General features: G+C 47.6%; 2 protein-coding genes across 16 annotated transcripts in view; one reads left to right on the forward strand and one right to left on the reverse strand.

The window, feature by feature from the left end:
- LOC308178889 (uncharacterized protein) overlaps positions 1-24685 on the forward strand; it is a 173142-nt gene extending 148457 nt beyond the window's left edge. For 5 of the 15 annotated variants that reach the window (XM_080558089.1, XM_080558090.1, XM_080558091.1 and 2 more), the window contains 4 exons: positions 263-433; positions 22029-22076; positions 22590-22722; positions 23637-24685. Coding sequence is in view for 10 of the 15 variants with exons in the window: in XM_080558099.1 (XP_080414225.1) it covers positions 263-433; positions 22029-22076; positions 22590-22653 (283 nt within the window). In the remaining 5 variants the exon portion in view is untranslated. Of the gene's footprint in view, positions 1-262; positions 434-2949; positions 3039-13433; positions 13952-22028; positions 22077-22589 lie in introns of those variants that run through there. The other 10 variants (XM_080558095.1, XM_080558087.1, XM_080558093.1 and 7 more) reach the window with 6 other exon arrangements.
- CEBPB (CCAAT enhancer binding protein beta) lies at positions 9255-15621 on the reverse strand. The gene is made up of 2 exons (XM_080558085.1): positions 13409-15621; positions 9255-13312 (listed from the first exon to the last, which is right to left on the reverse strand). The coding sequence occupies exon 1, from the start codon at positions 15337-15339 to the stop codon at positions 14356-14358; it is 984 nt and encodes a 327-aa protein (XP_080414211.1). The 5' UTR covers positions 15340-15621; the 3' UTR covers positions 9255-13312; positions 13409-14355.
- Positions 24686-24759: the final 74 nt, after the last annotated feature.

Here is a 24759-nt window from a genome sequence, read left to right on the forward strand (position 1 = left end):
TGTTGTCCTATGACAATAGTATGCCAGGAATGACCGGTCTGGTATTACCTGGTCAGGTGAGGTTCCATTCAAATAATGTACATGCCACCAAAACAATTCAGATCAAAGGTCTGTCTTTCAACAGAATTAAAATGTACGGACTTCTAAAGCAATTTTAGCAGTTGGCTTTACAAATGAACTTATGTCAGCTGCTCTGTATGATGACTGACTAAATTACTTATATATCTAATCTTATCTAGCTATCTGTCTGTCTGTTTTTCAGCATTTCAGTACCCATCACCATATTATCTAGGCGCCACCATAAGATTAAGAAGCTCTGTAGTGACATTCTCAACATGATCTGTTCAGAGGTCATTAGCAGAGCCTTTCATACTGGAAGTCCGGAGGAGAGCAAGGAAGTGCGCAGCAGAAGGAGAGAAAAGGAAAAGAGGCGGTAAGCAGTTGGAGCCATTTTAGTTGTGCTCATCCTGTGTGGCTTGCTTAGCTAGTACTGAAATGCAAGAACCTCATGTCAGCTGTCTTTATTTTGATATGAGGACTGTAGTACTTGTTGTTACACTACTGTTACATCAGAAAATTATCTCACACGGCCTCCAGATTGCTGTCCCTGTGCTTTCTTCAGATGCTGTTTACCTGCTTGGTCTCTATGATTTCTGTATATTACTGCCTCAGAGCGGGATATTTCTCTCAAAATTTCGTAGCAGAGAGCAAGCACTGCATCTCAGAGAACCACCTTCTCCAAACTAATAGATTAGCTAAGGTTTTATTTTTAGCTTAGCATGTGAATCCTACGAACACCTTGAGCTTGAAGAAGGAAGAAAGGTGGTTTTTAATGTACACAAAGTTACACAGGACCCATGGAGTCAGGAGAGATAATTTTGTCCCATGAGACCCAGTCTTGCTTCCACTGAAGTCACCTGCTGTAGGCTCTCTGATTGCCATGGGCGCATGCTGAGGACAGACAGGGGCACTTGCATTCTGGAAAGGTGACACTGCCTCTGCTGTGTTCACTGATGCAGTTTTTTTGCTACCATTTCAAGAAATACACTGGTAAGTGAAAAAATGGCCAAAGCTCTTTATTTCACTGCTGCAACTAGGAAGCTGGTTCAGTCCTGAGGAGGCCAATAGCAGTATGCTGACGCACTCAAACAAACCCTCTGGGGGTCTTTTGTACCCTTTTTGGTACAAAAACACGGGGATTTACACTAGGGGATAAATAGGTGGTTCCAAAGCAAGAAGGAAAGAGCCAAAGTTGGAAGCTAACCACAATACGTGGGTGTAAGCGATTACCAAAGGCTTCCAGTAACTCTGCTATCATCAGAGACTGGCTTTATGGGTATGGCCTCAAGAAGTTTCCCTCCACTTAATTAAAGAGGCAGATAAGTATCTAGGTGGAGTGTGCAGATAGGTTCTGAATGAGTTATCCACTAAGGCTGGTTCGCTGCACCTATTGTTAAAGCCAAAATATAATATCAGATTAATGCATTATATTTGCCTATTATAGCACTATGTCATCATTATATGACATGTTATAATTAAAGCCCTGCGTTAGAAACAAAACTATTTGGCTTGGGATAAGTTGCCTTTATGACTTCTGTGGTTATGATTTCCTCCTTTTCTTAACCCCTTAAAACTGCATAATATAGCTATTTGTAACTGTATAAAGAAAGTTTCTAGTTTCAGATTCTAATCTCAGGTAATTCAATGTAAATAAAGTCAAAATCTGGCAGATAGGCTTTTCCTGTGTCTGAGTATTTGCTAATAGAGGGAAATGCCACGCTGCCCGGGTTGAAGGAGTCACAAAGATGGGCATTAGATTAAATGCGAGCACGCACAACTCGCCATCTAGCCCTTTTAGTCTGGCCACATCAGTTCCTGATTATGTACAATTTCCCATTACTTTTTAGGAGAAGAAGCCACTCAGCATGCTTTCACTCTTCTTTTTCCTTCCTGGAACTACAGGAGGAAAAATTGGTTATTAGACTGGTTTCTGGACCTAGCTCTCAGGAAACCATGCTCACAAATGCAAATCTGCAGAATGGGTGTGTGATTGCATGCCTAACTTGGAGATACGATTTAAGATTACAGTTTGGGTAACTGACTATGCTAATGTGTTTAATTAGTGATTTGCATATGCAAGCTTTTAAATTTCAGTAGTTGGTGATTCATGCAGTTAAGTGCCAACCTTAGCCTTGCTGTCAGGTTTAGGTAGACAGTGTGCCAGCAGTACCCCCTATCTCCCACATCAAATGCACAGGGCAAGTATTGTCACCACTCAAAAGGTAATTTCCTGAAAATAGTCAGGCTTTGTCTATTTGAGAAGCAAACGTGCTGTGGGGTTATGAATTTTCCTGCTGTTGTTTGGTAGCAGCTTTTATTATTCAATATTTTGCAATACCCTTATATAAATCTAATTGATGTCTTTTATATTAGTAACCAAACTTTGCATTTGTTTAGTTTGGAGATGACCACCTTAATAAAGGTTAATTATGAGAAGACGGTTGCCAATAGCTAGGGGTGATATCCCACTGTCTTAGTCAATCGGTGAGAGTTTATTCTGTTGCTGCAATGCTGTTAACTCAATAGTTTGCTTCCTAATTCGTGGGTGACCTTTCGCCTAGACTTGGACAGAGCTGGGTTTGGCCTTGGTAAATTGCTTGTGCAGTTTTAGTCTTTGAGCACGCCAAGCGCTATTTTGTTATTTCTGTTTCACATACATCTTGGAAATGTGTGTTCGCTTCACGGGCACGCTTTCTCCCGTGCAGGAAGGCCCCAGGTATAAGTGCCAGATTTCTCAGGTCATCAGTCTGGGATATATGCAGAATTGGAATTTATAAAGCTTGCTGGAGACACATATTTAGCATTTCATCTAAAATAAGAACATTCCTAAAGTGAAAAGTAAATAATGTAAAAATAATAATATGCAACAAGGTGATTTTTTTTGCACAGAAAAGTTATTTCATCAGCTTTTGCTGTTGGTAGCCTGGCCCCAGCTCAAGATGGGCCCGGCTTCCCTGCACAGCTGCTTGCTCACACGGGTAAGTCACTAAACTTGATCCCACTGTGACTGCTCCTGTTTGCACGGAAAGGAAGCTGCGAAGGGATGACTCAGAGGGCAAAATGGGATGTAATGGGCCACACATGGGCATTCCAGAGGAGTGTGTTCTCATCAGTGCTAATTAATTTTCTGCTCTGCAAAATACTTAACAATACAAAACACTGGTAATTTCTTCGTTCTTTAAACATTTCCATCAGTCTCTTAAAGGTGTTTTTATGAAGTCCATTCTGTCCTTTTCCATGTTGATTGATGAGTCAGACCTAATTACATCGACAATTTATTATCATGACATGTTGTCCCTGAGTAGCATGTTATTACATACTTAATAAAACTGCAGCCGTACCCACCAGTATCAGGAATTACATACTGTCAAAGGGAAGGGAGTTTGAAAGGAAAATGCTGAGGAGTCAGAGAAATTCTGTGAACACAGAGCTCAGATTCCAGGAGAGGAAAAGGAAGATAGTATCCAACTGTAAGATCATTTCAAATACCTTAAAAAGTATGAGGCATGATAAAAATACAGCCCCTGCAGAGGATTTCATCATGAGGGATAGGCTTCTGTACTCACCGAGTCAGAAAAATTACTTTCTAATAGCATCTGCCTATTTTACATACATAATGAGCCAAATTCTGTGTGGTCATGCTACTGCCTGGGGAGAGTTTAGAGTGAGGGACAATTGTGCTTCTAGTCATTTTCACCAGAAGACTGTCCTAAAGAGTGCACGCTACAAAAATAACTGAAGGCTTTCCCTGGTGAACTCATTTTTATTTTTAGCGTTTAATACAAACTTTAAGCAATTAAACATGGCATTATCGATGTCTCTTATCTCATATTTCACACTTCTTTAAACAAATAACACCTGAAACACCCGCCTCTATTCTCCCACATCCAGGAAGTGTCTTTCTGAGGAAAAAAGAAGTGGAGCTTTGAAGGGTGCAGTAACTTGTCCAAAAACCAAGTTTGAAACAATGCCAGAGACAGGACTATACTTTCTTTTTTTCCAGACTCAGTAGGTCATCATTCCTGCCTAGTTATATGGGGCAGAGTAGCAGAGGCTGAAAAGCAGCTATCTGGGTGTAACATGAAGCACAGGACCGGTGCAGGGTGCCCCTGTACCACGGCAGGGCCCCCCAGCTTGCTTCGCTGTGTAGGGAGACCAAAGCCCTCCGGAGATCCTGAGCTAATGTCAGTCCCTGCGGGGAGGCTGGACGAGGACTCAAATTATCTCAGAGAGTAAGTTCTGTGAAGTGCTTATTTGGAGGTCACTTTTACCCTCCTCCTCCCCTCAAGACATTGCGGTAGTTGTCAGAAGGAAGAACCTCACACTGCATTTATAAAGCTTATAGCAATGGGCTTTTCTGTCCTAAATTCGCGCACAAGTGATTTGGTTACAAACAACTGTGGATGTTGACGAGCAGCGCATGCAGGAGGCTGAGTCAGTCAGAGTTACCAGGACATGAGAGTAAAAGGCAGCATTCCTCACAGGCGAGTTTTATGCAATATTAAAAGTATTTGACGTGGATAATTAATTTTCCCATTTGTCCTCTTTACTTCCTACCCAAGTGCCAATGAGAAACCCTTCTCAGCATAAAGCCTGTTTTGAAGCAAGGGATGCAAATGCCTGAAATGCTGGTGTCTGAAATGCTTGTTTTACACCGGCAGAGCCTAAATGCTAAATGGTGAGAATAGGGAATGAATATGGGGCTGTTGGGAGGTGCTCCTCACCCTCCTCTTCTCTGACTGCAGATGAGGATGAAGCCAGCTTCTGCCATGTGTTCACAGGCAGAGGCACTTGCTGCAAAGATAAGTTTTCCTTGAGGAAGAAAACCAACCCTATAATTTCCGGACATTGGAGTAAGCAAAATAACCCTCAAAATGGGAGCAGCATGCAAAGAACAGAACAGTGACTGCCTCAGTGTACAGAAACCAAGAGGTAATAGACCCAAGAGGTCTGTATTGCCATCTTCCTTATAGGAATCTGTAGATCAGGAGATTAGGAAGGCACTACCCTGAGAGCGCAGCTACTACCTTGATTAGCAGTTTCATAGTCTCGTAAAAGGCACCTCGTTTTGCTCTCCCATGTAGGTGGAGCTTTGTTGGCAGGTGGAGCATAGGAAAGGATTGCCAGTATTTTTTTTTTCCACATCTAATCCTGCACTGAATGCTTAAGAGGAGCTGTTGCAGAGGAGGGGTGCTGCCGAGGGCTGCCGGCTGCATCCTCCAGCTCCATGGGCTCCCTACCACGCAGTCGCTGCTGGAGGAGAGGATGCAGACACGTGAGGGGGTGTTTGTCCCTGAGCTGCCCTGTGCTGGAGAATGCTGCCCTGCTCCTGCCTGTCTGGGTACGGCTGGGTACCAACCTGCTGCTGCCCTCTGCTACCCCTGGTTAAAGCAGGATTTTGCCTCTTTTTTTTTTTTTTTTTTCTTTTTTAAGAGAAACCTTGTAGTTTTACCTGTCATAGTAAACTGACTCTAATGCCAGTAAAGCATGCCTAATTGGCAGGATTTAGAGACTGATCATTTCAATTTATGCCCAGAACAGGTAGGGCAGCAAAGAAAGCCTCTCCCACCCAACCCCACCCCTTCTCACCACTGTGCCTCAACCCTGCCCTGAAGGGACCACCTGGAGGGCTGAGAAGGGAGTTCCCTCCCTGTGCGCAATAAAAAGGCACAGTCCTACCGTAAATACCAGGGTAAGCTTATGGCTGTTTAATAGTTAGTGTACCTCTGGTAATAAAGCTCTTGCAGGGCTCGTGCAGAAGAGCACCTGCTAGTGAATTAATGCAAAAGCAGGAACCACTGGATAAGGTTTTGCCTTTAAAAACTTGGCAAAACCCACCAGAGGAGAATTTTCACTTCGTGTTACCGTGAGGTCAGTGAGAAAATAGTTCAGTGCCCCTAGCGTGTCTGTTGGAAACAGTTCCCATCACTGCCACAGTTTGCAATAGCCTTCCCAGAACCATGCACTGGTTGGTCTCACTTCCTTCTTTTAAAGCCTCTTTGCCCCATGGAGATCTGCCTTGTAGTCCTTTTTGCCAAACCCTTTCTAATCTGCCAACCTCACTTGTGAACTGTATCCCCTGCAACCAGGCACAGGATTGTATTGCAACAGGTTTGTTTGCATCATTCTCACCCATTCCGGGTGCCTCATCCTCCGCAAGCCAAAATCCACAGGAGCTAATTCTGGAGAAAGGCACAGCTGACCCATATTTGGTACAGACAGAGGAAGAAAAGTACCAAGGAGTAGTGGTTTTCCCCTGTAAAGTGGGAGTATCTGTTCATCTAAATAAAATGCTCTGCAAAAAAAACAAACAAAAAAGGCCCTGTGCAAACACCATGTCACTCTGAGCCTTCAGCAGACCCGTCTTATGCAATTGCAGAACTAAAATAAAAATAACATTTTCCAGTAGCCATTAGTGGCACTCAGATTGCCCAACGCAGGCATCATTGCTTTTCTCAGCGTCTGCTTTATCAGTTGCCTTCCAGCCCGTAGAAGTCCATGGTTCTTGGCAGCGGCTCCTGCTGATGTGGAGTGGGTTGTTGCCTAAGAGTGCTTTGATCACCAGCCAGGTACTAACACCATGCGTTGGAGCAGTGGCTTGCCAGCCCCGGCCAGCATACGCACTGAATGGGCTCCTTCAGCACAGGAGGAGGAAATTAGGATTCGTTTTGGCCCATCTGGGTGCATCTCATTCACCATCTTTTGAACGTTCAGATTTTCTGCCATGTTTTCTTTCCCAGGATTTATGCCAGTGGCACAGCTGCATCACAGCAGTAATCCAGAGGCCAGGTAGCTATCTATGCCTGGGACTGGAATGGTGTGTTTCAGCAGAGCACTTGGCACATCCAAAACTTGAAAGCTGGTGTTCAGCGTTGTTTTACTTCTGCTGAGGTATAACACATGCTCAAGTGCTAGTGCTTTGTTACCCTGGGACCCGATGGTAGCTGTTAGAGCATAGGCAGTGTCCCACTAGACAGATTTTCCTTCTGTCCTGAGGAGTGCAAAAATGCTGAAGCCACCATCATCACCTTTTGTACAGGAAGGGACACCCACATCAGCCCATGTGCCTGGGTAACTCTGTAGAAATTGAATATACGATATGAAAGTGCTCAAGATTTCCTAGGGCATGTGGTATAAAACAGAGGAAGGCGCAAAAATCTTCCCAGAGACACAGTGATCTCAGATCCATGTATATACAGATCCATGTAAATGCATCCATGTAAATACAGATCTGTGCATTTATCATTACTCATGGGAGTAATAATAGTTCCACTGAAATCACTGCAGCTACATGTATAAAATGAAGCACATATGTAAGATCAGGATCTAAATATATAATAGGCAAATATACCTGCAGCTATGGCAACTGCACTTACAACTAGAGATGCACATACGTGCACACAGTTCCTATTACATTTAGGGGCTAACTAACCATCTAAAGATATATGATAAACTGGCGAAAGAACCAGGACCAGAAACTGTGTCCTTCCATTCTCATGCTTTTGCTAAAACCCAGTATTTATGCCTTGCTGCTTAAGTTTTGTCAGAGTTCTGCATTCATTAACTCTGCAGCTATATAATTTGCTTTGAAAGTGTTTAAGGATACTGCGAACCCCATAGCTAAAGTCCTGAATAAACGCCTTCTGCCTCCTCCCCTCATCCTTCAGATCTGGGGACTCAACGCAGCAGTCAGAGCTGTTCTTAACTTGGAGCAGAACAATATTTTCTGCCACCATGAGTGGTCATCAGGAACACATCAGCAAAACCACAGTGCTGCTTGGAAGTTATGTCTTGACTGAGCTGGTGTAAAAGCTAGCTTGCATGCAGAAGTTAGGCATAAGTGGCTATGGTCCAGCTTGCATTCCTGTAAGCAATCAAACTCCTTGATAATTACTCCTTTTTTTTTGTAATTCTACTCATCTCATTGTGCCAAGTTGTCCCGCAGATTTTGTTCTGCTCCTTGTACATTTAAATGTTAGACACACTTAAGTATCTCGAAGAATTACATTCTAGGTTCCCTTTCTGTCCTTTTATATTTCAAAAAACAACAGAGGCAGAATCTGTGTCCTCCTGTTCCCTATAAGACACCTAGACTCGGAGAAATGCAGCGAATCGCAGTCAGAAACATCCACCCCCGAGTTATTGTCTAGATGACAGAGGCTGGGGAAATTAGCAAAACAATGTTTCTGCTAGCTAGCCACCAGTGCTCTCTCCTTCTGCTTCTCAAACCGGCTCCAGGCACTTTCTCTTGTTCTTGTGATTCCCTTCCTGAATTACTTCAGCCAAGTAATTGTTTCATCATGTTGCACAGAAATATTTTCCCATCGTGTCACCGTGACATTCATTTCTAAAAGCAAAGCCTCTCTGCTCACTTACACAAAATATAAATCAAGCTCACAAAACTTTTGTGGACCTGGATCACAGGTGAGCTAATGTAGGAGGGGAACACAGTCAGTGGATGAGGCATTAGAGGGATTTTTGCATTGTTTGAAGGAGACTGATTCCTGTTACTGTAATTTCTAGACAACATCAATGAGCTACCTACCACAGGCTTAATGAAATGCTGTTGCAATGGACTAGCAAATGCAAGGTATTTATAGGAAACAAACCAGCTGTTGCGCTTCTTTTATGTAGGGATAGGGACCATAAGCTTTCGTAGCCTCTATCAAAAACTCAGCTCCTTACTCTGCCTGGCATGATGTTCAAGCCGATCAAAACGAGGTCTGCTGACAAAGCCAGCACTTCTGTAGTGTGCTGTAGGGAGGGAATGCGTGAGTTCTGAGATGATTTATTATTCTGCAAATTGTATGAAATTGTGAGCCCTAACTAAAGCCTCTGATTTAAATACCCTGGACTCTGAGAAAGTGCTTTGAAAGCTATGTAATGTGTGATACAGAGGCAGGAGCAGATGGGACAGGGCAAGGCAAAAAACTGATGTAGATCAAAGCCTTCCTTAGACTGTAATTAGCTAGAAAATATTATTGGAACTAAATAGCCCAAATTTGTGATGGCTTAAAAACAAATAATTTGGCTCTGCTCTGTGAAACTGTGACAACCAGTCAGAAGGCTTGGAACCAAATGTGTCCCTCTTGTAAACACAAATCAATTAGTTTCAGCAACTATTAACCCATTTATCCGAGTTGGGAATTCCAACCCTGTTGTTTTTCACACTCATCCAGATCTAACCACCAACATTTGTAGGAGGGGAAGAAAGCCCTTTATTCAAAACAAAACAGTCAAACAATTTAGCAGGTGAGAAAATGATCACAAAAGGATTTTAGATCCCAGTTGATAGAACTACCCAAATCGGAATCAGAGCTGCGCTGAACTTGAGAGCTCTTTACTGAGGCTCAGGACTCAAATCCCACAGCGGTTGTGCTCCTGGCTGCTGAGCTGCAGGGTCTAGTATCACTGCAAAGAGGAACTGTCTTGGGATTTCACGTAGTTTTGCATCAGGATTGCACTGCATCATGTGTCTCACATGGTCCTGATGTCAATGCACGGCCATTTCCAGGTGTTATATTCTGCATGGATTGGGCTGCTCAGCTGCCCAGGCTGGGTCAAAGCAGGTCTCAATTCACATGATAGAGTCAGAAACCTCTGAAAATCGCGGGATATTATCCAAGTTTACAGTTTGTACAAAGTTTAGCTTTCTGTTGAAAAGATTAAACTCTCAGAATATGTTTTGGGTCCCAGCAAATAGTTAAGTAGAACTTCACTCTTCTAATAATTTCACTAGTCTGTTCAGGGTGCATCGCCCAAAAGAAGAACCAGTTCCCTCACATATTTAATGTATAGATTTTGCCACATGGTTCTACTTTTACTTTACTGAGTAATTAAAAACGGTAGTCAGAATTGGAACAGAATTGTTTCCTTGGGAGTAGTTAATTATATTCCTAGTTTTGTTTAGATTTCTTGATTGTATTAGGACCCTTGCAACATACATGCATAGGTTTACATTTTACTTCACACTTCACATTAACGTATGAGTTTTGCCCTAAAATTCTGACTACTAAGCATGTGCACAGAGTTAAACATGCAAAAAATAGGCTAACCCACAGGAGAGTAGTGCGATTTCTTTTGCATTAGTTCTTAGTAGGAAAAAGAGTCAGAAGCAGATTCATCATTACCCCGTCCACCACATGATCATCTCTAACCAGAACAAACCGAATGCAAAACCCTGCCGTTCTAGTTCGGTGGTGGTTTAGTTTGTGTTGCTCTGAATAACAGGAAAATGCAAGACAATACTTATTGTATCTTAAGTGATACCATTATAAATGACAAAAGAAGATGTGTAATTTGGCCTCATATACATTTTTGTCTTTATTAAAGCAGATACTAAGTTGCATTGACTTTTATTCTTGTCACAGCTAAGGAAACATTGCTTGAAAACTACCTAGTATGAGAGTAACTTCATATTTTCATAGACATCCACATCAATAACAGTTGGTCTAGCAAGGAAATTGTAAAGGTGAACACTTCACAAAGCTTTTTTTTTTTTTTCAGGTTGTAATTTTGTTATAAGAAGGTTATTGCAGGAATGAGCAAAAACTATACTGTTACCAAATGTGATCGAGTCTCCCAGCCCAATAACCCTTTGGTGCAATTTGGGTGATTTTATTTGATAGAAGATAAACAATTAGTATAGAAACAAGTGTAAATTTTCCTGCATCTTCCAAGAGTCAATAAGGGAAGGCAGCAGGCAAAGTGTCAAAGCAACACCACACAATGTCAGAGCGGTATGGGGCTATACATGCTTTGGACAGATAAGCAGAGGCTAGCAATTGCTATTAATAGACAGAAGACCCGTTAACAAAATCATACTTGTGTTTTTGAATATTTTGGTTTAAAATGATACATATGATTTCTTTTGCAGAACTAAGCACAACTGAATTTAAACATTAGCAAATGATGAAACGGTGCTAGATGCTTTGGAAATGGGACGCCAGTGCTAGGGATGTGGTCTTACAGACTTATGTCTAAATAGGAAGAAACTCTGTTATTTTGGTAGTAACAAGAAAGATCTGTACGAATCAGTCAGTGTAGCATACAATTTGAAAGGGGAAAAACAACCCTGAACCAAATGACGTTTATAAACTTCCATAAAATTTGAAACAGACTCGTGGAGTAAAGGCCGTAACTCCTCTGCGTGGTTTACCTGCAAATAGCCTGCAAAGTCCTACCGCAAATTGCACTGAGTCACTTTAGGAAGAGAAGCTAAAGAAACCTCGTAAGAAGACAACTGAGACGCACCACGTACTGCTTTCAGTCAACCGAATCTTGCTTGTAATGGGAAGCTATATCAATATTTGGAGCCGAGCCCCTGTTCGGACAGGGATTTTCCAATTCCCCCCCCCCCCCCCCGCCCCCTTGATTAGAAAAAGTATGTGGACTCTTTTGTCTGCTTTAGTACTAGAATTAGTGCTCAGATTCCTTTCCAAACTGCTTTTTCCCAAAGTGTTTCCAAACTTCTTTTTTTTTTTTTCTAGGAAATGTTTTAATTTCAGGGGCTTTTTCATATGCTTGTTTATAAAGCAGGGTATTTCGTGACCTCTATGCATTTAATCATGCTAGAAAGCTCCTAAAATGTAAGTTCTGTAGCTAACAGAAGATTAAGAATTAAAGATTCAGGAATTCTCTTTCTGACTCTTTCAGGTTCCTTCTGAGACTAGTGTAAAATTAGTGCATTTGTGTTCTTGGTTTTCCTGTCTGTAACTGCGTCCTTTTGACAAAAACTCATCACTGCACAAGTTTCCTCCTGAATGAGAAATCTTTAATCCAAATGAAGAGATACATGGCAATACAGCAGGAATTTAAACATTCTTTAAATTGCAGCAGCGCTGCCCTGACTCTCCTGGAGCAGGCAAAGTTTAAGGACGGGGATTAGCTCATTCGTGCCTGACAGAGCTCTGTCTCCAAAACTGGACTATTATTTAAACAAATATAAATACCTTTAGTACATCTTATCTTTCAATCTACCCTGCCTCCCAGCCCTCATAAACTGAACTTTTGTTGGAAGCTTTGTCATTTCTAAAGAAAGAAAGAAATGTATCTGAGGACATCTTCAGTCCCGCAGCAATTCTGCCCTCAGCAGCACTCAGCTCCGACTGGGAACGCAGCTTGTGAGTTTGGGTAACATTACATGGCCTACAGCACAACAAGAAAATAGGATCTAATGATGTGGATAAGTTTCGTAACTAGAAGAATAGTAGAATAAACAGCCACAGGAGGCTGGAGAAATCAGCGTCACGAGGGACAGTCAAGACAAGATCTAACGTCTATCTTGCCTGCAAGAACTTGAGTCAAGCCGGTGCAGGAGCTAGCTCACCCGAGAAAATCTATTCTTAGGGTCTCATAAAACCAACTTAACTGTACAAATTAAAAAGCAAACAGCAGAAATCTGTAGCAGGTCTAACACTTTGTGCTTACCAGTGCCCAGCTCCTAGCAGGAGCTACGGAGGCACTGCGGGAGCAGGGAACGCACAACAAATTTCAGGAAGAGCTCCGGGAGTTTGCCCCACCAGAGGAAGATATGATCTTAAGTGTCAAAAATGCAGAACAGTTCTTTCAGTAGAAAACACGCTTTGCTTAGAGAAACATTTGAAATAAACAACAAATTCGATATTTGTCCTGAAATCCGCTGCGTTTTGTATTGGAATGTATAGCAGCCAATCCAAATGCATTGGCTTGATCCAGAAAAGCCCTTCTGTACTCAGCTGTCCAACAGCACAGACAGTTAAGGAGTTTCTGTTCGGAGGCACTCAACTTAAAAACTTAGTGCTTAAATTTGGCCTAACAGGAAAATGGAAAATGCTGAGTAAGAGCCGATCATTTTCTCAACTCCCTGCGCGTAACCAGCTCGAGATTGTTAGCTGCTCGCAGAGCTGCGTGCGGCAGCGAGCAGCGGGGGCTCGGGAAGAAACGCGGCTGGGGAGCCGTGCCGAGCCTGGCTCCTTCCATCGGAGGCAGAGGCCCAGCTCCCCTGGGAACAGAGGTGTAGCCCAGAACCAGCTTCCTCCTTCTCTGCCCCCCCAGCTTGTCTGCCACTGTCCCCAAACACAGAAGCACAGAAATAAACACCTCTCCACAGAGAAACTCCATCTACAGGTTTTTAGGAAAATGTCTCGAGAGAAAGGATAAGGGAGTTGTTCGTGTGCCTCTCACCTGGCCGGCTGCAGGAGAGCTTCCTGAGCAGTGACCGAGTTACCGGCATCCAACAGAAATGCTACTTTCTGGTGTTTGTTCCTGTAAACTACAAACATAAGAAACGCTGAATCACAACTTAGAGAATAGAAAGCCCTTAGAGAAAAAAATATATATATAAATAAATTAAAGCTTCCTCCCTTACTTCTTCTTCTTCCCTCCCACTTCAGACTCAGAGTTACTTTGCCAAGGACCGGTCCCGGTTTGGACAGCACACCTCGCTCTACACGTTGAGAACAGCAAGAAGTGCAAAAACCGAAAACGCCAAACAACCACCTCCTCCCCAAACAATACCCAAGCGGCAGCTAAAGCAAGTGATTAGAGGAAATAAAATGAGGCAACGAGAACTGGCTGAAGCTTCCAGCCCTGCTCTCTGCTGGCTTTCTCTTGGGGTTTTTGTTTTTGTTTTTCTCTGAGTCACAGAGAAAGTGAAAAGACCAACAGAAATCCTGCTCCCTGATCACAGCACCGAGCCAGATGCAGCTAGAGTTTCAGCTCTGCCTTTAAGCTAGCTTCAAACGTGCCTTCCAAATAAAACAAGCTACTTTTTTTAACCTAGTCATAAAGTTTATTAAAATTGTTCATTAATGCTTCAAACGTAGCAAGAATGCATAGATCCCAAAATATACATATGTATTTTCTTATAGAAATAGATTATTCTTTATAATAAAAAAAAAAAAAAACGTAGGAACATCTTTAACAGATTACTCAATCCATGACTGACAGTTACACGAGATTGCATCATGTACGCAGCATTCCCAGCCATGCTTCAAGGATTGCATCACTTCGCCCTGCTCTCCTCTCGCTGTGTTAAATACCCCCAGCGCCCAGCAGCCCGCAGAGCCCCGCGGCCGCCGGCCCCCGACCCCCGACCCCCGGCGCGCCCCCGCGCCCTGGCGGCCTCGCCGGGCCCCTCCGCCGACGCGTAAATAAAGAGCAAACCGAGCAGAAAGCCCCGCCGAGCCCGGGGGGAGCCCCGGGGGCGCGCTGCGGGCCCCCGGCCCCGGGCTCCCCCGGCGGGGGGGGGGGGGGGGGGCGCAGCGGGGAGCCGGCCACCGGCGCTCCCCTCCGGCCGGCCCCGGGGAAAGGGGGTCAGCAGCGCGGCGAGGAGGCGAGCAGGGGCTCGGGCAGCTGTTTGAACAAGTTCCTGAGGGTGCTGAGCTCCCGGGAGAGCTGCTCCACCTTCTTCTGCAGCCGCTCGTTCTCGGCCGTCAGTTCCAAGACTTTGTGCTGCGTCTCCAGGTTGCGCATTTTGGCTTTGTCGCGGCTCTTGCGCACCGCGATGTTGTTCCTCTCCCGGCGCAGCTTGTACTCGTCGCTGTGCTTGTCCACGCACTTCTTGGGCTTGTTCTTGCCCGCGGGGGGGGCCGAGTAGCCCCCGCCGGCCGCGGCCGACTTGGAGGACTCGGAGGGGTTGGGGGTGCCGGGGGGGCTGGAGGAGGACGAGGTGGACAGGTTCCCGCTGCTGCCGCTCGGCACTGACTGGTAGCCCAGGTAGGAGCGCACGGTGCTGCCGTAGGGCGAGGACATGCCCCCCGGTCCCGGCCCGGCCCCCCCTTCTTCCTTACGGGGCCCTTTGCAAGAGTCCAGGGTCTCGAAGACCGGCTCGGCTTTGGTCTCCACGATCTGCGGCGGGAAGCAGCCCGGCAGCCCCCCCGGCTTGTGGCTCTGGCTGCCGCACGGGTGGCCGTGCCGGCCGAGGCTGATGTAGGTGTAGTCGGGCTTCTTGCCGCCGCTGCCTTTATAGTCCTCGGCGAAGAGATCGGAAAGGAAATCTTGGCCGCCGCCGCTGCTGCACGGAGGCTCAAAGTTGCCCCCTGCTGCTGCTGCGGGAGGAGGCGGCTGCGCCGGCTGCTGGGATGCTAAGGGGTCCAGGTAGGGGCTGAAGTCGATGGCTCGCTCGTGGTCCCCTACGGTCAGCTCGGTCATGGAGCGGCCCCCGGCCGCCCGCGGGTGCAGCTTGTTGAGAGCAGCCAGACAGTCCGCCTCGTAATAGAAATTCGCCACTTCCATGGATTTAAAGGCGGGCGGCTGGATGGGGAGGCATGCTGCGTCCCAGGCCACCAGGCGTTGCATGAAAGCAAAGGGGGATGCGGGGAGGAGAAGACGGCGCAGGGGGCCCCCCCGGCAGAGGATCGAGCTGCCGCCGTCGGGGTGGGGGGCTCCAGACCCTGCCTCGGGCTCTGGCGCTGGGCACCGCGGCTGCTGCGCTGCCCCCCCCTGCGCCGGCTCAGTCCCTGCGGCTCGGCGGGGCTCTGCCGCTCCGGGTGCTGCGGCTGGAGCTGGCGTTTCTCCTGCGGACCATCTGGTTGCGGGGCCCGCGTCCTAAAAGCCTCTGCCTTAGGAAAGTTCCTCCGCTCGGTTATTTATAGGGGCGGCCGATCCCATAGCAACAGGCGCGTCACCGCCTGGCCGCCTGCCACGCCGAGCTGCCGCCGGCCCCGGCCCGCGGGTGCGGAGCGGGTGCGGAGCGGCTGCGGGGGCCGGCACCGCCGCCGGGGCCGCCCGGGACGGGGCCGGGGCCGCAGGTGCCCCTCGCTCCGCGCCCGGCCCCGGGGAGGGGGCAGCGATCGGCCCCCGGGGGTGCGGAGCAGCCCCGCGCCCTGCCGGGTGCGCGCGGTTTGGGGCCGCAGGGGTGCAGCGCTCCCCCCCCCCCCCGCCGGGCTCGTTTAGCCCCCGGGGGAACGGAGGCGGCGGGGGGTTATTTATTTGTTCGGTTCGTCTTTTTCCAAGCTCTTCTGCCAAGGCAGGGGAGCGCTGCGACCGGAGGGCAGACCGCGATGTTCGCCGTGCGGCGCTCCGGGAGGAAAACCGGCGGCCGCCAGCGCTGCCCCGCGCGGGGGAGCGCAGCGGCGGCGTCCGAGGGCCAGCAGGGAGCGGGGGGAAGCGGCTCCAGGCTCCCTGCTCGCCCCTGGAGCAGTCACAGCAAAGCCACGGCTCCCCTCCCCGTCCCTTCGTGCCGGGATGATGGCCTTAAAGTTTGTCTTGGCGTATTTGCTTTGCGTGATGTGGTGCAACTGTCAGGGTACACAAGCGATAGGGGATCCGTGCCCTGAACCCGAAGGGGACCGGCTCTCGGGCGGCTCTGAACCGGTGAGGTACGTGCACGGCAACGTGGGAGCCCAGAGCCTGCAGAAAGGCAGGGTAAGTTTGGGAAGGAAGACTGAATCTTGATGTCCGTTTTAATTAAAGACACCCACCTTGGGAATCAAACTTATATTTTCACTCTCTTACTCCCACATTTACCTGTCTACAAGCTGGTGATTCATCGCCAGAATAAAGGACATTAATTTAAAACAAAACATATAATTAAAGGAAGTAGGAGTGTCCTTCGCCTCAGTAAAGAAGACCTAGCACTGCAGGGAAAATGACACTGCCTCTTAGAATAATGTGAAGCAATCCTGCGGTGTGGGAAATATTGTAACGTTAAGCCAGAGGAACAGGTATTGCATTATACGATTCAAACAGTCAACTGTTCATAATGTTCAAACCTCAGAACTGCGAAAAGAGGAAGAATTCAGAAATCAGTCAGTGGACCATCACACTTTTTCTTTCTTGCATTTTTTAGCTTTCTTTGCTTTTTCTTCTCGCGTTCTAAAGGGACTTTTCTTTCCATAACAAAAGTACCCTAACAGGTTTCAGGCTTCAAATATTTCTAGTTCCATCTTTATCTACCAAGTTAATCTTTGGTGAATGCACCAGAGATTAAATTGGAGCTGGGCCTGGCCAGAGATCTGGGTCTGGAGGTTGTAGCTGGAGCCCATACCTTCATAAATACAAACATCTGTATTGGGTGCAAATACTGGCAAGTCGTAGGGAGCCGGGGCTTGTTCTCCTGGCTGTTTACCCTCTCGTTCTGTGTCTTTATCCTGCGTTCTGATCTGGCAGTTACCTCCAGCGGCTGCCCTAACTGGCCCTTGCAACTGAACTCTTGAAAATCGGTCTCATGCGCTTCCTACCTCCAAAACAGCTCGGGAACCCACAAGCAGAAGGTCTCCTGCTGAAATGCGTGTTTGGTTTTTCTTGGCATTACCCCGACGGGTTGCCACGGCTGCCACGGCCGCTGGCTAAAATCGAACACTCAAAGCGATCAGTAAGTTTCGTGAGCGTTTTTTCAAGACGCTCTTGGAGATCTGAATTTGCCCTCTTCAAATTTCTGCCCTGTTCCCTGCAGCTCAGCAGCAGAAAGCCGTACGCCCGCCCAGGCTGATCTTCCCTAACAAAATAAAACGTCTGTGCAACTGTCATGTGAAATAGATTATATCAGGGATGGTGTGGCCCACACCTCCTTTTCCAGGCCAGTGCTGAGTAATCCCATAGTCACTGAGATCACACGTCAGCCGGAGTGGTAATTGAGGTTGGATGCCCAGCTTGTCCCCTCCTTCCCTTCTCCCCCCTCACCTCCCTGCTGCACCAGGATCTCTTTAAACTTCCTCCAGCTCACCTCAAATCCCAACATCCACTCTCACGGAGCCAACGTCCATTCTCAGCTTCTCATGGGAACCTTGTTGGCGGGACTAACCACTCATCCAAAACCCTAACGTTCGGCAAGCAGGTTTTGAGCTAACTCCGGTCTCTTTTAAATTGTTTCTGCACTTGTCATAACAAATGCACGGCCAGAAATGGGGTTTTTGAAATGGGAACAGGTGTAGGGCGAAGCTCGCGCCGCAGAGGATTGGGTGGAGGTCTTGGCACACCGAGCTCCGTCCCTGCAAATGCCACGGCTTGGCCTGGCCAGGTGTGCAGAGGCTGCTAATGGTCCTGGAAAGCCTTCTCCACACAGAGGTGCCTGGGTAGGAAGAGAGATGCAGACCTTCCTGGTGGAGGGATCTGGGCACTGGCCTCACTCTCCGTAGCGGGTCTTCTGACAGAGCAGATTGCAGCAGAAAGGCAGCATTTCTATGAAAAGCACCTTCTTTTTACTGATTTCGTGATACAGTTTTTTCAGAACTAGTCAGTTGGGGAAGGAGATGGCATTAGTCACAAATTACTTAGTGAGAACATCAACATTTTTGAGCAGCAAAAGATGTTTTTCTGATGCAATAAAATCCAGATTCCTCTTTATTCGCGTGTGAAACAATATAGATACTGGAAGGGTAAGACAAGGATATGAAAAGGAGCAAAGTGGAGGAAAGAATTTCATTGTCACTGCTCAGTGCTGTCATGAATTAAATTCTGCTTTCCAGTTTCCCTTTTGTGCTGTAGAAGCCACACGTTTCCAGCTGCAGGCTCAGGCCTACAATAAAGCATTGCAGAGACTCTTTTTTTTTTTTTTCCTGGAAATTGTCTCCTTTTCTAGGATTTCTTGCAAATTTTCCAGTTCCCACACTCCAGGTCTATAGCAGCTGTCCCTAGAAGGACACTAGCTTTGGGGAGGTGTCATTAGTTTAATGGTCACAGGTCAAACACTGAAGCATTTCTAAGAAGGTCTGTTGGCTGGGGCTCGTACTCTACATAAAGGCTGTCTATAATTTCTGACGCTTCTTGCTGTAGACCCGTCTCACGTATTATTTGCCTTGCAGTAGCTCATAGCAGATCAATAAGATCAAGGCTCCATCATGCTAATAAAAACCCTGTGTGAGCACAGCTGCTCACCCACAGACCTGCAGTCTGAAATGCGATGTGGAGGGGCAGAAGAAGGGCAAAGAGGCAAGAAGTTAATGGTAGAAGCTGACATCAGTGAACAAGATGCTGTAGGTGGTATGTTGGAGGTGAGCAGAGAGGAGAACATGAGGGGTTTCAGAGCAGACTGGTGTCCCCGCGTGTGGGCACACTGGGGGAGAGCACAGGGGTGGTGTGGGAAGGTCTCAGGGGGTAGGAAGTGACCTTCCCTGAAAGCCCAGCTTGAGCAATGTTGCAATAAAAGCTGCAAAATAGAGAAGTAAAATTGAAATTTATTTCTGAGCATGTTGTGTGCTCTGTTTTTAACTTCTTCCTAGCCCCAGGTCCCTCTTTATACAGCCGCATACCTTCTGCCAGCTACGACTCATAAGTTGTACCTGGCAGAGGCCAGATTTCAATCTATTGCTTTCAACTTGCTCTTCTCCACTGTTAAAAAACAAACAAATAAACAAACAAAAAAGCCAGCATTTGTGAAATGTCAGGCAGGGACAATGTCTCAACTCAGAGAGAGGTTGGCAGGGACAATGTCTCAACTCAGAGAGAGGTTGGCTCTCCTTCCATCTCCCCCAGCTCTTAGACCAGGCTTGAGACTTTGCCTCATTTTAACATAAAAAACTATTGCCACATGCTTTCCTCTCTTCTTAAACCGCAGCTGTGGTACTCTGCGTTGCAGTCTCCAGTGGCAGGGAGCTCCCCAGGCGAGTTGCAGGCTGTGTCTCCTGGCCTCCTTCGGTTCTTTTGTTACAGACCAGAGTCCTCCCCCTCCCCGAGGGCTCCCTCACCCCTCGTTCCCATGTGACTTGGGGATGCTCGGGTATTTGTTGGTCTTCTGCTGATTTTCTGCTCACCTCTGACCTAGCATGCTTGGCCTTTGCAGTGCTGGGTTGCTCAATCCCCGCTTTATCTCCATGTTGCTCTTTGCCCTACCGAGTGCTGCAGAGACGACACCTGGAGATTGGCACCACTGCCTCCAGCCAGTGGGACAACATGAGCAAAATACCTTCCCCTACCAGACTCTGAAAAATTTCCAGAGCAAATTGGAGGTCAGAGCACCCACTCTGTGGCTCTGTGAAGGAAAGAAAAGGAGGGAGCATCCGAGTGCACACAAATGCCCGTGGAAGGGAACAGCGACAAAGCAGAAGCCATAGGCACCAGTGCTGTATTGCAAAGTCTGTACTGAAGTCATTTGGCTGGCAAGATGTGGGTTTTCTTTCTGAGCAGGGACAGCAGGAGGTGACTTTGTGTATTACGAGTAGCCTGTCTCCTTGCACGCTCACCACCCTCTGCTCCACTCCAAATAAAAAAAAAAAAAAAGGTAGAGAAGTTGCTGTCCACTAACTTTCCAGAAGTTCTCCATGGTTATCTTGCATTTCCCAGGTAATGAAAATCTCCTAGTCTGGTGACTTTGTTACAGAGCATGCAATAATACTTTTTTTCTAGAGTACTCAGGCTTTCAAAAAAATTGTCAAGGAAACAGGAATCTAACCCTTTTAGGGGACCCTAGCAAGTGTCAGGAGTAGATATTGTTAATTCATTTAGGAAATTTTTAAAAGAAAAGAACTCTTCAGGGGACCTGAGGCTGGGGCCAGGTAACTGGAACCTCAGGGTGTGTATTGGCAGGGGTAAGGTAAACCGAAGGAAGTCTTAGGTTGACAGAAGAGTGTGCCTCAGTGAAGAATTATCAGATTTTTTTATTAAAAGCATTAAAGGTCCGCTCCCCAGACTTCACGATTACTTTTTATTCAGCTGCTCTCATCTGGTGTCGAGCACCATGGGGAAAGTGGGGCTGCCAGGGGATCAGTTGGGACTTGTTGGTGGTGAGCGCTGGCGTAGAAGAGCAGCCCCTGGGCTGATCTGTGTCATCTGGCAGCTGGCCTCGATGGCCTGGGCACCAGGTGGGGATAGCTGCCGTGTTCTGTCCCCCACGCACTTCGTTTCTGGGTCCCAGTCATCTCCCTATCTTTGCATTTATGGCTTTGGAAGGGAGCCGTAGGAGTGGCTATTCCAGCTCTCCCACCCACTGACACTTTCCCATGCCAGAGAGTCCAGCAAGGGAGCTGCAGCCAGTTTCTGCTCCCTTCGTGCCTCATGGATTAGGAAGAATTGCGTAAGTGAGGGTAAGAGGCAAGAGAAATGAGTCTCTGAACTCTGGCTGCTGTGCGCTGTGGCAAGCCCTGGTCAGTGCTGCGTGAGCAGGGGTCTGTGTTCAAAAATGGCTTCCAGATCTTTGTGGCGGGCAGCTCTCGGGTACAGATGGGTAAGGGGGAAATACAGAAAAGAGGCGAGGTGGCTGCTGTGAATTCACAGCGTGACACAGCAGCCAGGACCTCTGGTGCCCTATAAATTGAAATCATTGCCGCCACTCACCCTCAGTTGTGAGGGCTGCACTCTGCTCCTCTCCAGCACGCTGTTGAGTCTGCAGCTGGCGATGACAGGAGGCAGCTAAAAGACCAGATAATTATTTTCACAAAGAACGTGCGAAACCTTGTTGAGGTGACGTCTGTCATAGCCAAATTGGCAGACAGGCACGGAAGCTGGAAGGGGACATGTGCCCCGTGCTCCCCTTTGGCTCTGAGGAAGACCCGTCACCGGGGCGGGGCTGTTCTGCGTGGGTTTTATTTTTTATTTTTTGGGAAGCTCCGTTGCTTTTCCAAACGGGAAGCCTGGAACCGAGGGCTGCCGGACCAGGCCTCACCTGTACCCGGGAAGCCAGCGGCCCGGCCCGGTCGCTAGGTGGCGGTAAGAGCACGGGCACAGCCCAAAGCCCAAGGCCCAAGGCCCGGGCTCGTACCGCCACCTAGCGACCGGGCCGGGCCGGGCCGGGCACAGCGGGGCCACATCGCCCCTCAGGCCGGCCGGGGCCGTGTCCTTGGTCGGACAGAGGGGCTGCCATGGCAGCCTGAGAGGAAGGAAGCCGGCAGGATGCCTGGCGAGGCCGGGGTGCTGGCCCCTCACGACGGTGGTCAGAAAGTCCCTCCAAGCCTTCTCACGGCTTGTTGCAGTGAGAGGCGACCCGTCATGACGTGGTTCGTGTCTGTGTTGCTGGTCTCCTTTCAAAAAAAACACAACACAATACAACCCTTTAAGTCTCTATTCTTTCAGAGAGGGCCAAAACCACCCTTTAAGTCTCTTTATTCTTTCAGATATGGCCACTTCTTCACTGGACTCCCTGCACATGGTTTGTCAGCATGGTGAGTTGAATCCCCTGGGTTTCGAGCCCTGCCGTAGCTGGGCACACACTGCTCTTTGTCGTCTGGAGCTGTGTCTTGACAGACTTTTCAAAGCTGGGGAGAACTTGTCCCTGCTGCCTGTTCCCTGTGTGTCCCCAGTACCGCCAGGACCTGGCAGGTTGCTCTTGCTCAGGATACCTGCGCACAGCAGGGGCCTTTCACAGTATGGAGCAGGGAGCTGAATACAAACAGCACTGCAGGGGCTTGGCTATAGGCTACCCTTAAATAAACCAGCCCGGGATTTAGCTCTTTCATAGGCCTCTTTATGGCAATATGGTCTATGATGTGCTGCCAATACAGTCTTCATCTTCTCCAAATAGCGTGAAGATTTTACTGCATAATTACCTTCTTAATACAGATTTCTGTTCAGAGTCTCAACAATGTTGTCCTAACTATACTGCTACTGTACCATGTCACCAATATGCTGTCTGATGCATCACTTTAATTCACTTTATTTTTCTGTATTTCAAAAAGGCATTGGACTCATGCAGTGCTGAATCCTCATGGCTTCCCCCCCTTTCGTGGGACACAGTCATAATAACTGTACCAAGTCTGGGAGGTTCACCTGAGTCTATGAACTAACCTACCATTTCTCCCACCTCCTCAGGTAATGTTAGAGGAAAGAATGTTCTTCAAATGTGTCCCGAGCATTGGTCTGTCACTAAGAAAGAACCAATCCCTTTCCCCAGTTGTCTTCTGCCTTGTCACAATGAACTGAGATTAAAATGGGCTGCAACAGCACCTTTTTTCTGATGCTAGGTTTCACTCTGAGAAGTTACACTGACATTATTATGCAGCTTTACTCTGGCAGATACCGAGACAAAACTAAAAACCATTTTCCAGGAGAACATTATTACACATTCAAAGCCAAAGCTTGCTAGCAATTTGCTGCTTTTTTCATACTGACAGTCCTATTGCCTTGACAAAACAAGATGATTAACAAATGTTGAAGGTATCTTGGCAAACCCTCCCAAGAACCGCACCTCATATAAAACATAGATATCTTACATCTAGCTTATACGTTTGTAGTGGAGGCATATGGTTACATATCTCAAAACACATTTAAAGGTGCCATATCCTACTGAATCAACATTAATTCTTTCACATTTATACCACTTCCACACTAACATTATCGAGGTCACTGTGACCCTAGCAGTATTGTAGAAAGATCCTTAGCATCAGAGCAGCCTAACCTCGTAAATGTCTAATGAAAACATCAGTATCCCTTGATGCCAGACTGTTCCCATCACTCAGTCTAAACACAGCCCAGTCCAACAAATTGAGGCACCCGAAGCTAATGCCTTTTAATTGGTTTATTACGCAATTAATAGAAAGCACAGAGAAATCCTCCCTCAGACAAATACCTTTTTTTGTCAGCAGCAAACCATCACTTATAGTTTCCAGAACTTTTGATACAGTAAAAGGATTCATTGAATTCCTGAGCCATCTTTTCATTAAGAACTGATAATTTGAGCATATGTTTCCACCTAATTATTAATCAACTTGTGATCCTTCAAACAGCATGGCAAAGTCTGGGAGGCTCTTAACCTGCTCCAGAAACAGTAATTCTGGCGCACTGCTAAGTGACAATGTGGAGCAGTTCCTTGACGGTCACGTTTGTTGGGTTTTGTGAAGTTCCAGGACAGAACAGCCTGGTCACAAGCAGCGTTTCTCTCCTGCTGCTTGGAGGGGAGCCCACATGCACCCCCCGAGGGAACAGGAGCCACATTTCCCCTGGTGGGTGTGATTTGCTGTTGGGCAGCCGTCAGGGTGGGACACAAGCCCCAGGCCCAGCCAGCACCAGCCCAGGTTGTGCTTTCCCACCACGTGTGCCTTGCTGTCAAAGTGTGGAGAAGTGTCTCATCCCTCATGGTGCATCGTCTGCAGACACATAACCTTTGAGTTAGACAGACATCTGGCTCAGCATTTTGCCCTCTGTAAATGAATCTGTTCTTAATTGTTTAAATAGTCTGCATAATTATTTGAAACACTTCTATTTTTAAAGCCATTTTATTTGATCATCAAATAAATATGTTTTAAAAAATTAACAGGCATGCTGCAGTACTTAAACATCGCTTGGGGCTTGTTTATCTGTCTTCTTGTGCCATGCTGGAATGTGTTTGTTGGGGCCCAGCGAGTACCTCCGTGAGTGTCTGTTATGGCACACAGGCCGGATTACCAAATAAAAGGACCGAAATTAATGTTATTGGCAGGAAAACAACATTATTGGCACGACCGCAGTCTGGGCGCCCCAAGGAGCAGAAGGACTTCCAGGGAAGCAATCAGGGCTGCACCCGCTGACGGCCACGCTCCTCCCCGCCCCGCCTGGCGCTGGGTGGCGGCACCTCGGCGGGCAGCACCGGGCCCCGGCGCCGCCAGGGGGCGGGAGGGCCTGTGGGGACCGGGGACAAGGGGACGGGGGACAGGGGGACAAAGGGACGGGGGGACAGAGGGACAAGGGGCCGAGGGACACGGGGACAGACGGACAGGGGTCACGGACCAGCGCCCCGCCCTGCCGCCCTCCCGCCGCCCTCCCTCCTCCAGCCGCTCCCTCAGGGCAGCCCCTCCCCTGCCGCCACCCCATTGGCTGCCCCGCTCCGTGCCGCGCTCCCCATTGGCTCTCAGCTCGCGCGGCGGCGCCGCC

The sequence above is a fragment of the Anser brachyrhynchus genome (genome assembly GCF_964034855.1).
Source record: "Anser brachyrhynchus genome assembly, chromosome: 16".
Lineage (NCBI taxonomy): Eukaryota > Metazoa > Chordata > Aves > Anseriformes > Anatidae > Anser > Anser brachyrhynchus.

Coding starts and splice junctions, on each gene's coding strand:
- CEBPB (XM_080558085.1), bottom strand. CDS start 15,339: ATGCAACGCCTGGTGGCCTGGGACGCAGCATGCCTCCCCATCCAGCCG.